The sequence below is a fragment of the Tauraco erythrolophus genome, chromosome 2, assembly GCF_009769465.1.
Source record: "Tauraco erythrolophus isolate bTauEry1 chromosome 2, bTauEry1.pri, whole genome shotgun sequence".
Taxonomy (NCBI): domain Eukaryota; kingdom Metazoa; phylum Chordata; class Aves; order Musophagiformes; family Musophagidae; genus Tauraco; species Tauraco erythrolophus.
In genome coordinates this window covers 16,258,341-16,270,693 of record NC_141466.1, presented here as the reverse complement: position 1 = coordinate 16,270,693, position 12,353 = coordinate 16,258,341, and the positions used below count along the sequence as shown (strand labels likewise).

Here is a 12,353-nt window from a genome sequence, read left to right as displayed (position 1 = left end):
TTCCTGGCAAATGATAGTCTGGCAGCTGGAGCTTCAGCAGGAACCACTTGCCAGGTCACTGCTATGTGTGGACTGGCTAATTTGCTCTAACTACTTAAAAAAGATTAATCTATTAGCTTGAAAAATTAACGTGATTATAGTTGAATTTTCTCTCATAAGAGAACAAGCCATATTGTGTTGCTAATAACAAGGCAGGATAACAAAACTCTACATGGTTCTGAGTGATTTTCTCACATTTTATTCACGCTTTGAATCTGTTGCTTCACTCAAAAGCTTCACTGCTTCGATGAAGAGGTTTAAGGCAGTAGCAGTTACACTGCATGTGTGGACAAATACAAATTATTCTTACAGAAGCAAAGATCTTCGCTGTTTTTATGCTGGTTACTGGGGTGAGTTTCCATGATGGTCTCCACTTGACCTTGACACTGCGCACTGAGCCCGTGCTCTTCTGTTTCCTCTAAGCAAAGAGCTGCTGCTGTGCCTCACTGCATCACCACCACCTGCAGCTGAAAGTGAAAGCTTTGCGGGCTTCCCTAAGCTGCGGCAGCTTCAGGACATTTGTCTTTCTCTTTCTCTTTTCTGACTGAGGTTTCACTCTCCTCAAAGTAAGAGGAGGCAGAAAATGGATAAGTTACAAGGGGCGCTGGATTTCTGCATCCGCCACCAGACCGTTCTGGGTTACAGCCTTGTGTCCCTGCTGACGGCTGCCAGTGAGCAAATCTTCTCGTATGTGGTGTTCCAGTGTCCCTGCAATTCTGGCAACATGCTCTACGGCTCCGTCTTCCTCGTAGTGCCTGCCTTCATCCTCTTTCTGCTCGGCTACATGGTGAACACTAGGACGTGGCGTCTGCTGACAGGCAGCTGCCATGGGGAGAAGCGTTGCAGCTGCAGCCTCTGGGAAACCTGCACCCGCTACTGTCTCGTGCTGCTGCCGATGACAGCCAAAGCCTCGGTGGCCCCCCTCACCTGGATCGCGGTGGCCCTGCTCAGAGCCAGCTTCTACGAGTGTGCGGCCAGTGGGAATGGCCTGATCAAGAGTCTCGTGTGTAAGGATAAAGGACAAGAGTGCCCGAAGCTGCTGGCCAGAATACCTTGTGATGAGAAGTTATCAAAGAACATATCGAGTGAATTCCTCAGCCTTCGGGCACAGTCCCAGGTAAAGCTTCGCCACCCTTTTCTTCACCCTACGGGCTTCAACCCTGGCTGCGCAATGTATGGCGGTGCCTGCTGGGGACTGTCAAAATTCCTTTTTTCTCATGCTATATAATTGCCAAAAGCACACGATTAGGAAAATTTATTAGGAAAAAAAACACTAACGAAAAGGTCGTAAGTGTACATTTGTGCTATTTTCTGGTTTCGCATGTTTGCACAGAAATTGTTTGGCACAGCCATTTACAAAACTTCTTTCAAAGCTGGGCAGGGAACCAGCCTAGAGACCAGGACTTTCCACAGCAAGGTTTTTTTTCTTATTTATCTTAGGCATTGTGTGAGCTCTTCTCTTTTTCTTATTTTACCCCCTAAATACCTCAAACTTTTATAAGTATGCATTAGCTGAGGGGAAGCTGAGGTCACGAATAGAGGGGAAAGCTGATGTTTCCTTCCAACAGAGAACTGGCAAGTGAAACAAATAAGGACAGCTTGTTTGACTACAAATCTCAACGTCTGAAGCTATTAATAATTCCACACTTGTATTCTAGAAGAATAGTTAAAATATGTGTCTGTCTTGTTAAAGTGCTCTGGTGCTGAAGGCAAAATGTGTGATCAAAAAAATAGCTCTTGCGGGTGGATTTTTTGTTTGGAGTGAAATGAAACTGCCAAATTTTGGCAGCACTCCAGTTTTGTTTCTAGATTTGTTTGGTCATCGTCTTAACTTCAGTAGAAAAAATTAGATTTTATCACTTTTTCTCAAGAAAATACTACCACTTTTTAATGGAGTTAAGTTTATGAGAGATAATAAGGACTTTGATTTTTATAAGTTCCTGCTTAGAACAAATGCTTATTAAACCAAAACAAGTGTTTACATTTGCTAAATATTTAGCAAGCTGCTTCTCCAAGAAAAAGACTGAAAAGGAGCAAACTCTATACCATTGAATTCAGGTAGGGTAAGAAAGGAGCAAAATCAAGGAAGACTGACTGTTACTGATATCACAATATAACCTAAAAGAAACAAACCAGTCAAATCATAGAATCATCGAATCATAGAATGGCATAGGCTGGAAGGGACCTCAGAGATCATCTAATCCAACCTCCCTGTCATGGGCAGGGCCGCCTCTCAACTAGATCAGGCTACTCAAGGCTCCGTCCAACCTGGCCTTGAACACCTCCAGGGAGGGGGCATCCACAACTTCTCTGGGCAATTTATTCCAAAGTCTTACCACCCTCGTACTGAAGAATTTCTTCCTAAGATCTAATCTAAATCTGTTCTCCTTCAACTTAAACCCATTTCCCCTTGTCCTATCAGTGGACACTCTTGTAAAAAGTCCCTCCCCAGCCTTCCTGTAGGTTCCCTTCAGGTATTGGAAGGCAGCTATTAGGTCTCCCGAAGTCTTCTCTTTTCAAGGCTGAACAATCCCAGCTCCCGCAACCTGTCCTCGTAGCAGAGGTGCTCCAGCCCCTGGATCATCTTTGTGGCCCTCCTCTGAACATGCTCCAACAGATCTATGTCTCTCTTATGGTGGAGACACCAGAACTGGACGCAGTATTCGAGGTGGGGTCTCACAAGAGCAGAATAAAGGGGAGAATCACCTCTCTGGACCTGCTGACCACGCTTCTCTTTATACACCTCAGGATGCGGTTGGCCTTCTGGGCTGCATGAGCGCACTGCTGGCTCATGTTGAACACCCCCAAATCCTTCTCTTCAGGGCTACTCTCAACCCACTCTGTGCCCAGTTTGTATTTGTGCTTAGGATTGACCTGACTTGTTGAAGCTCATGCAGTTTGCACTGGCCCATTTCTCAAGCCTATCAAGGTCCCTCTGGATGGCATCTCTTCCCTCAAGTGAGTCCACGGCACCACACAGCTTGGTGTCATCGGCAAACTTACTGAGGGTGCACTCAATGCCATCATCCATGTCGCTGACAAAGATGTTTGTTGTGGGTTAGGCCGCTCCAGCAACCAAACCACCCCCCCCACAGTCGTTGACTCACTCTCCCCCAGCCCCAGGGATGAGGGAGAGAATTAAAGGATAAATGGGATATCCGTGGGTTGAGATAAGAACAATTTAATACAGATGATTTAACACACAGTGTAGATGCTCACCACCCCCTCTTATCCGCAGCCCGTCTCGTCCCAAAGCTGCAATCCCGGACGAACGCGAGGCCCCAGAATAGAGACGGGGAGAGAGAGAGAGTACTCTGAGAGTGGGAGTACTGGAAGAGAGAGGGAAAAAAAGGCAATAGAGCAAAAACGCAGCAAGCGCAAAAGAGCAGAAGCAGCAAAAGAGCCAAAGCGCAAAAGCCCTTCTGTCCGGCTGCCCCTCACCTTTATACTGGGCATGATGCTGCATGATATGGAATACTAATTGGCCAGTTTGGCCCTCAATCTTAAGTTCCACCACAAATCACAAGGGGAATCGTGGCCCCCTTGTCCCGGCTATGCTCCCCCCTTATCCCGCCGTGTTTCTGCACGCCGGCACACTGAAAAGTCCTTGGAGTCTCACGTCCAACCACAAACATCAACTTGCTATCCACATTCTTCTCAGAGCGAGCCTCTGAGTAAAACCAAAACACGGAGCTCTTCTAGTTGCTAAAAAGAAGAGCTAACTCTGTCCCAGCTAAAACCAGGACAATGTTGAACCACACTGGACCCAGAACAGAACCCTGAGGAAGACCGCTTGACACTGGTCTCCATGTAGACATTGCACCATTGAACACAACTCTTTGAGTGCGATCATCCAGCCAGTTCTTTATCCACTGAGTGGTCCATCCGTCAAATCCGTGTCTCTCCATTTTAGAGACAAGGATGTCATGTGGGACAGTGTCAAACGCCTTGCACAAGTCCAGGAGAATGACATCCATTGCTTTATCCATGTCAACCAGCGCTGTAGCTTTGTCGTAGAAGGCCCCTAAATTAGTCAGGCATGACTTGCCCCTAGTGAAGCCATGTTGGCTGTCACCAACCACTTGGTTATTTTTTATGTACCTTAGCACAGCTACCAGGAGAATCTGTTCCATGATTTTACCTGGCACAGAGGTAAGGCTGACTGGTCTGTAGCTTCCCGGGTTGTCCTTGGTCCCTTTTTTAAAGATGGGGGTTATGTTCGCTCTTCTCCAATCTGTCGGAACCTCACCAGACTGCCAGAACCTCTCAAATATGATGGCTAGTGGCCTAGCAACTTCAGCCGCCAGTTCCTTCAGGACCCGTGGACGTATCTCATCAGGTCACATGGACTTGTGCACCTTCAGGTTCTCTAGGTGTTCCCGGACCTGATCTACTCCTACCCTGGGTGGTTCTTCACTCTCCTAGACCCAGCCAGCGTCCTCTGTGATTTGGGTGGTGTGGTTCGAGTGGTTGCCAGTGAAGACTGAGGCAAAAAAGTTGTTGAATATTTCAGCCTTCTCCACATCCTCAGTAACCAGGTCACCTGTATCCTTCCGGAGGGGCCCCACATTCTCTCTCATTTTTCTTTTTTCTCTCACATACCTATAAAATCCTTTTCTGCTATTTCTAATATCACTGGCCAGATTTGACTCTGTCAGGGCCTTAGCTTTTCTAACTTGGTCTCTGAGTACACGAGCAACTTCCTTGTAATCATCCCAGGTTACCAGTCCCTGCCTCCATGCTTTGTGTAATCCCCTTTAATATTTGATTTTAGCCAGGAATTCTTTGTTTATCTATATAGATCTCCTGGTGTTTTTGCCTGATTTCTTCCTTTTAGGGATGCAATGCCTTTGAACTTGGAGGAGATGGTCCTTGAAAGTCAACCAGTAATCTTGAGCTCTCAGTCCTTCCAGGGCTTAATCCCATGGCACACTACCAAGGAGGTTCCTGAAATGGCTAAAGTCAGCTCTTCTGAAATCGAGGGTTTCAAGCTTGCTGAGCTTCCCCCTCTTAGCTGCCCTTAGGATCTCAAACTCCACCATCTCATGGTCACTGCAGCCAAGACTACCCATGAGTTCAACATTACCTACCAGCCCTTCCCTATTGATAAGAATGAGATCTAACATGGCACCTCTCCTTGTTGGTTCCTCTATCACTTGGATAAGGAAGTTATCATTAATGCATTCCAGGAATCCCCTGGATTGCTTGTTCCCCGCTGTGTTGTTTTTCCAACTGATGTAGGGGTGGTTAAAATCCCTCAAGAGGACCAGGGCTTGTGAACGAGCAGCAACTCCTATCTGTCTATGTAGGGCCTCATCCACTTGGTCCTCTTGATTGGGTGGTCTGTAGCACACTCCCACTGTAAAGTCTCCTACCCTTCCTTTCACCCTGGCCCACAGGCACTCAATTCTTTCATCATCACTTGCCAGGTGGACCTCCATGCATTCTAGCTGTTCATTGACATAGAGGGCAACACCCCCTCTTCATCTCCTCTGCCTGTCCTTCCTGAACAGTTTATACCCCTCTAGTCCAACACACCAACCGCAGGAGTCATTCCACCATGTCTCTGTGATGCCAAGACAATAAATAAAAACAGAAATAACAAATAATAAAAACACAAAAAACCAATAATAAATAAAAACAGAATAAATAAAACCAGAAAAAGTGTGAGAGCATTTTTATTACTATTTTTTTAATAGCTGATCTATTTTCAACAAAATTAAGAACCAAAAAGAACACAAACTCATTTTTCTTTAGCACTCAATGTTTTTCACTTGAAAAAAAATCTGCCTGAGGTGAAAGGGGATGCTGTGACATCTCTGTCTGGAGCTTCCAGCTAAACACCACTGGATACTGGAGGGGCCAGCCAGCACATACTAGGATACCCGCTCTGGATGAGGCCTCTGAGTCTTAGCTAGAGATGTTAAAATTATGTATAAAACAAGAATGAATTCCTGTATTCAACAGCCAAATCCTTGTCCTGCCTACAAAACATATAGGGGACAACTTTTCCTGTGTGCTGTGGCAAATGGCTATTTTTGCAGGCTGGGACATCAGGGAGAGGAGGTACTTTCCAAGAGCAGATAAAACAGAGACAGCAGGAGGTGTAATTTGCAGCACCAGAGGCGGACAGGGCCATTTTGCACACTCTGTGCTGTAAATCTGACCACTGCTGCAGAAACTGCTGGTCAGTATCTTGCCTTTAAAGTTAAGAAAGCTGGACGTAACTGGGGAAAGAACTTTGCTCCACCTTCTCTTTTTTTGGTATCATCTTCAATCCAACAAGATGAGCTCCAGGGGCACAGAAGCTCTGTGAGGCTGACTGAATTGCGTGCATGGGATCCTCCCTTTCCATAGCGAAACAGACTGTTTCCGCTGTTACAGGCACTCCAGGGTTTCTTTGCTTACAGTTTTCATATCTGCTTCCACGTTAAGTTCTACACTCTTACACATGGCCATGTAAACCCACAACTAACACATCTATCTCTTTCCAAGATGATAGGATGGCTTCTGATCGCCAGCATCATGACTGCTGCACTGATTTTGACATGTGTCAGCCGCTGTTGTTCCCCAGTTAGCTATCTTCAGCTCAAGTTCTGGAAAATTTACTCAGAGAAGGAACAGGAGCTCTTTGAGATCAAGGCTAAAGAGCATGCAACCAGGCTGGCAGAGAGGAATGTGAACTGCTTTTTTGAAGCCACTGACTCAGCACCGTTTCAGACTCCCAGCAATGAAGACTGGCAGAAGATTTCATGCTTGTATACCTTTGATTCACGAGAGCAGTATTACAGCATGTTACACAAGTACGTTAACACAAACCGAGGCGAGAGCGGCCGATTCGGGGAAGGAGATCAGAATCCCCCTGTTTTAGGATTTGTGGATGAAGCAAGCGCAAGCGAATCAGGGTTTTAATGAAACAAATCCTTTGCAATGCTGGCAATCTTTTAACCCTACCGATACAAGAAGAGTCTTATTCTGTGCTCTTATTGAAATCTATGCAACTTGTTTGTAAAAGCTGATTGTTGTAACCCTCAGCAGATTTGTTTTTAAATACACTTCATCACTTTAGCTTAAGTACATTTCAATAAATACATCTGTCACGATGGGAGTTTTCGTATGTTCATTAAAAAGAGTCACGTGTGTAAAACAGTAAGCATCCACAAAGATGTCAGCATGTACTATGTCAGATTATTACCAAACACTTTAAGAGCATTTCACAGCTGGAGTGACAATACCAAACCTGCGTACCTGGCAGTATCAAAAGAGACAAAAAGGAATGGAAGTCTTGATCAGAATTTCAGCTTAGTTTATTGGTTCTCACTTGACAATATATCTTTCAGTGGAGCTTAGATCAAGATCAAGACTAAAATATTTACTTTCAGTCAATTAGTTTCTCAAGGCAATGACCCTATCCTTTGAAATCCGGGAAGCGATTAGCATTTTGGAGCTACCTGTGCATAACAAAAGAGTCCATGGGAATGACTTCAGCCGCTTATCAGTTTGAATAAATGAGTAAAAAGATTCCAGCCATTTTACTCCTACATGCTCAGCAGCTTTAGGCAATAACAGTGAAACAAAAAACTTTCATGGTGGTGAATTTTCTTCACCACTGTCTGATCTTGATCACCTTTTGCAGCAGGCGTTCTTGTTTATCTCTACTGCTCATTTCCTGTAATTGTAAAGCTCTGTAATGGGAAAAAATAGGCATTTGAATGCTGCAGGAAAAACATTACACACCAACATTAAACTTCCTGTTTATAGTCTATTTATATTTTTTCTATTTTTTTCTCCTGAAAAATACATAATTACTATTATTTTTAAAATATATAATGTTATATATCAGGTTTTGGCTCTAGCATCAGTACCTAAGGTACACCTGGATGTCCCTGCCAAATACATTAGTGTCATGGTTTGATGTGGAGGGGGGGTGGTTCTGGTGGCAGGAGAGGGGTTTTGCTCCCTGCGACCTCCCCGGTTTTGGAACCGGGTTAGGCTTAGTTCTGGCCACCAGATCAGACTGCCATCCCCCTCGGGGTTGAGCCAATAGGGCGCCTCTGCGAATTGCCCTATTTAAGTCAGGACAAAGGAACCGGAAAAGGTGCTTTGCCCAGGATCGAGCAGAGAAGGGAGGAGGGCACTGCCCCCGCTCCCTGGCTCCCGGCCGGGCGGCTGCCTGCGTCGGGCCGGTGCCGCCCATGGAGAATGGTGGCGGCAGAGCCGGCTGGGGAACTCGGGGGCACCCCACTCCCGGGGTGCCCACTGGGCTGAGTTCCCCTGGAGAGGACTGAGATCTGAGAGAAACAGCCGCATTGACAGCAAGTCAGTGAGGATGGAGCGGGAGGAGGTGTGCCGGAGCCGAGTTTCCCCTGCGGCTGGTGGTGAGGTGGCCCCCTTGCAACCAGGACGGCCTCGGTGGAGTAGAGACCCACTCGCATACCGTGGGGAGAAGATGCCTGAGCCTGAGGATGGTCGTGTGGGATGCACGACAAGGCAGAGAGGCATCTGGAGTCTGCGTGACGACCCACGCCGGAGCGAGTGGCTATAACTCCCTAAGTATCCGAGACTGTGGTAAAGCCCACACCGGAGCAATCTGTGGGGAAGGATTGTTTCCAGTGGGCTGGACTCACGCTGGAGAAGTTTGTGGATTTTTCCTCGTGGGTAGGGGATCCATTGGAGCAGGGGAAAAGGGTGTAAGGACTCCTTCTCCTTTAAGAAAGAAGCAGCAGTAACAGCACGGAATGAACTGACCTGCACTCCCCCAGTCCCTGCCCCTGCGCTGCTGGGGGGAGGAGGTAGAGCCGGGAGGAAAAGGAAGGTCGGGGGGAAGGTGTCGGTTTTAAGATCTGGTTTTGTTTCTTTCTGTCCTCTCGAGTAATCGGTTTTGTTTCCCTTTGTCCTTCTAAGTAATCATTAATAAACTGTTTTGCTTTGAGAAAGCCCTGTCTGTTTTGCCCAGGACCATGGTTGGTGGGTGCTCCCTCTGTTCTTGTCTCAACCCTCAGTCCCTTTGGTTTTTTTTCTCTCCTTTCTACTTTACTGGAGAAGGAGAGACTGTGTGAGTTTTAGTTGCTGGATCAGCCTAAAACCACGACAACTGGTTAGCTCGATCCAGAATGGAGTCTAAGTGCAAATTAGCATGTCTTGAGGAGTTAGGCTCATGCACAGCATGGTGGTATAGGGGAAGCTTATATTAACAAACATTTAAGTTACATACTTAAGGACATTATTAATCTGCAGTCCACATTAGCAAATAATAATGCTCTTATCAAAGAACATCTAATTATAAGAAATAAAGACACCAGTTTTGAGAGAAGAATGATAAAGTTCAGGTTTTTTCTGAAAAATTTGTTTTAGAAAGCATTTTAGAGTGGTGAGTCAGATTGTTTTGTCCAGGCTGTCCTTTCACTTCTCCCAGAAATATTCTCTTTCTAGACAGTAAACTCTAACTTGGAAACAATTCAGACAGAGAGGAATCCCATGAAGTTAGTTGTTACAGTCATTTTCCAAGGAAGAAGGAAGGGAAGAGCCTATTTTAACTAGCTGAATACAAATAGCTTGGAAGCTCTGTTTTTATTATAAACTGAAAATATATCACATAAAGGGAAAACAAGATTTAATTCTGTATGAAGAAAAGAATTTTAGAAAGCATTCATTTTGTCACAAAGTCACTGACTTGCTCAGTGCTTTTTTCCTTCCAAGAATCTTGATAATAGAGTAACAAGTGTCTAGCTTGTTACGTGTGCCTCCAGGAAGCACAGCTCAGTGTATGCAGTCAGGTTTAAATTTTGATTTTTCCTCACCTTTATGTAACACTCATATCTTCTCTATGTAACTTGTGAGTTGCACTTGTGAGTGTTCTGTTAGCCACCTTCAAAAGAAAGGCTCACACTAAAATGAAACAAGGAACACTTCTGTGAATATGCTACCAAGCGAGACAAACAAAAAACTGTATGTGTGTACAGTACTTAATGTCAGCCATAAATGTTGACATAGTGTGGGTCACTATTTTTCCTGTTGTTTACTACCATTTTTCTACCTAACATTTATTTACTCCATCTTTAGAATACAGTGGACGAGGTGGTCCAGTGTAGGAAGAAAATACAAAGAACACAAACAGCAAAACAAGTGTGCACGGAGCATGTCGGCCCAGGACAGAGCCCAGCTGAGAGGAGCAGTTGCTGCACAACCAGATGCACAAACGTGGTACCATATGAGTATGAACCAGCCCCCAGTCTAGTCTGGCAGTCTCGTGTCGCCTCTTGGCTTGATCTCCCGTCTGTATGGTCTTGACTGGCTCAGGTGGTTCTCCTATATCGTCATTCTCATGGTGGAAACTTATCCTTCAAAACTTACCGTGTCCAAGTAGAAGTAAAGATTTCCTCAGGCAGTGTATTCTGAAATACTGAAACCTAAAGAAACAGCTTTGATGTCCTACATGGAGCATCACCGCAAATGTCAGGCATTGAAGGAAGGGAAGGAAGCCTTGGCCACACCAAGGCCAGTGTGGCAAGACCGCAAAGGTCCTAGGATGACACTAGTTGTCCTTGCTTTAAAGATGCTGTAATATCCATCCCTGACTTTGCTAGCTAATGCCTGCAAGCAGAAGGTCCTTAACAGGCCCTGAATACACAGGAGTCAGCCTACGTGTTCCTGCAACGTGGTGACTGGTGCTTTTTAGCTCATGCAGACCTCGACAGAAAATGTTGCCATAGGTGTGTGCATGCAGACACACCTGTGCTCAAGTCCAATGCAACAGAGGTTTGAGTAAGAGAATTATATCACAAAAGGACAGTATAGCTTATTCATGTTCAAGATAATAATAAAAAGAGGAGAGTATTTGGTTGATAGGATGTTGCTGGAAAAAGGAAAAATGGCCATTGCCTTGTAAAGAACCTTTTTGTGGTCAGCCAAAGTCGCCGTGTGTCCACCTCAGCCAGCTGAGCACAATCAGGGAAAACCCTCCCAAGGGCTCCTGCGCAGGCAGCGGAGTCAGGCCAACTCCACTAGACTTTTCAGTCCTGAAGGAAAAAGAAGAAAAAAGGAGGAAAACTTGTTACTGGCTGTAACATGTTGTTACATGTTGTAACTCATCGTCCCTAGCAGGTAACAGCATGATGAGCTGAGCCCATGGCTGGGTAGTGAACAACTTAGTCTCTGCTCTGTACAAAATTGTTCTCTTAAAGCTCCATTCTACTATGCCACCATGTACATCACTGTTAAAACAAACAAAAAGAGAAGGATTATCGTGAGGATTGTGCAGCTGTGGTGGGAGTGAACCCTGCTGTCCCCAAAGTAAGAGGTGCTCCTCACTCAGCAGGATTCAGAGGAAAATAGACTGAGGGGAAAATAGAAGATGAGGGTACAAACCACAGCAATAAAATCAGAGATGACTCTTGGCTTCACTGAACTGAACTGAGGGTTCGTATTTCAATTTAAAACAGGTGCTCTGGTGAGAAGAAGATGAGCTGGTTTTGTGGATACGGTCCTGAGCTAGGACTTGAGACTCGGGTTTTTACCCAACTTTTACCCAGATAGCTCGCATTACACTGGACAACATTAAACCTTTCCTATAATTCAGGTCTCTGCAAGAGTGCTACGTCTCTACTTCAAAGTCATGTTATGGTAAGAGAAGTCCACTGCCAAGTGGCAGATGTTCAAGGGCTAGTGACGAAGGTCAGGCAAGAACAGACACAATGACCAGCAAACTGGTTGTATGGCAACCTCTGAATTTTTATTTAAGTTTCCTTAGGTGAAGTACAGATCCACAGTGACTATACATTAAATACGACATGCTTTATTCAGTTTGGTCATAAGATCAGTGCTCTTGAAGAGAAGACTGACATGAAAAGGCCCGTAGCTTGAAGCAACACAAGCATTGCTGCGGCCATCAGAGTGCTGCAGCCTGATATACGTATGGGGCTGAACAGGCGTGCCAGCAAAACTGCGTTTGAGGCCTGAAAGAGCTGTAAGGAACCGCCTCCTGCCATCAGTGAAGCCACATCTCTCTCTGGTTTCAAAGGCAGCAGGATGTCCGGTGTGGAGGACAACGGATGGCAAACAATTACGCATCAAAACAGGGACCTGACAGCCAGACACTGCATACAGCAGTCACGGCGAATGAGTTCATTGTTCCTAACCACAAACAGCCAGGGAAATACAGCACCTCTTCGCAACCGCGCTTTTAAACATTGCCAACAAACAAAACGAGAAAAGGTGCTCACGTTTAGCTGAAAACACTTGGCATCCAAATGCATATTTTGCATCCAGCGTGCACTAAATACTGAAGTAAAACCTCCATTGAGCTCAAGAGCCTG

General features: G+C 45.5%; 1 protein-coding gene across 1 annotated transcript; it reads left to right on the top strand.

The window, feature by feature from the left end:
- Window positions 1-622: 622 nt before the first annotated feature.
- On the top strand, window positions 623-6,951 carry CALHM6 (calcium homeostasis modulator family member 6). Its single transcript, XM_086632129.1, has 2 exons — window positions 623-1,156; window positions 6,535-6,951. The coding sequence occupies exons 1-2, from the start codon at window positions 623-625 to the stop codon at window positions 6,949-6,951; spliced, it is 951 nt and encodes a 316-aa protein (XP_086488255.1).
- The last annotated feature ends 5,402 nt before the right edge of the window (window positions 6,952-12,353 follow it).

What these genes read in the sequence shown, in the direction of transcription:
- CALHM6 (XM_086632129.1), top strand. Translation starts at nt 623, where the DNA reads ATGGATAAGTTACAAGGGGCGCTGGATTTCTGCATCCGCCACCAGACC. An exon ending in GCCTTCGGGCACAGTCCCAG is followed by an intron (nt 1,157 to 6,534) that starts GTAAAGCTTCGC and finishes TCTCTTTCCAAG; the next exon opens with ATGATAGGATGGCTTCTGAT.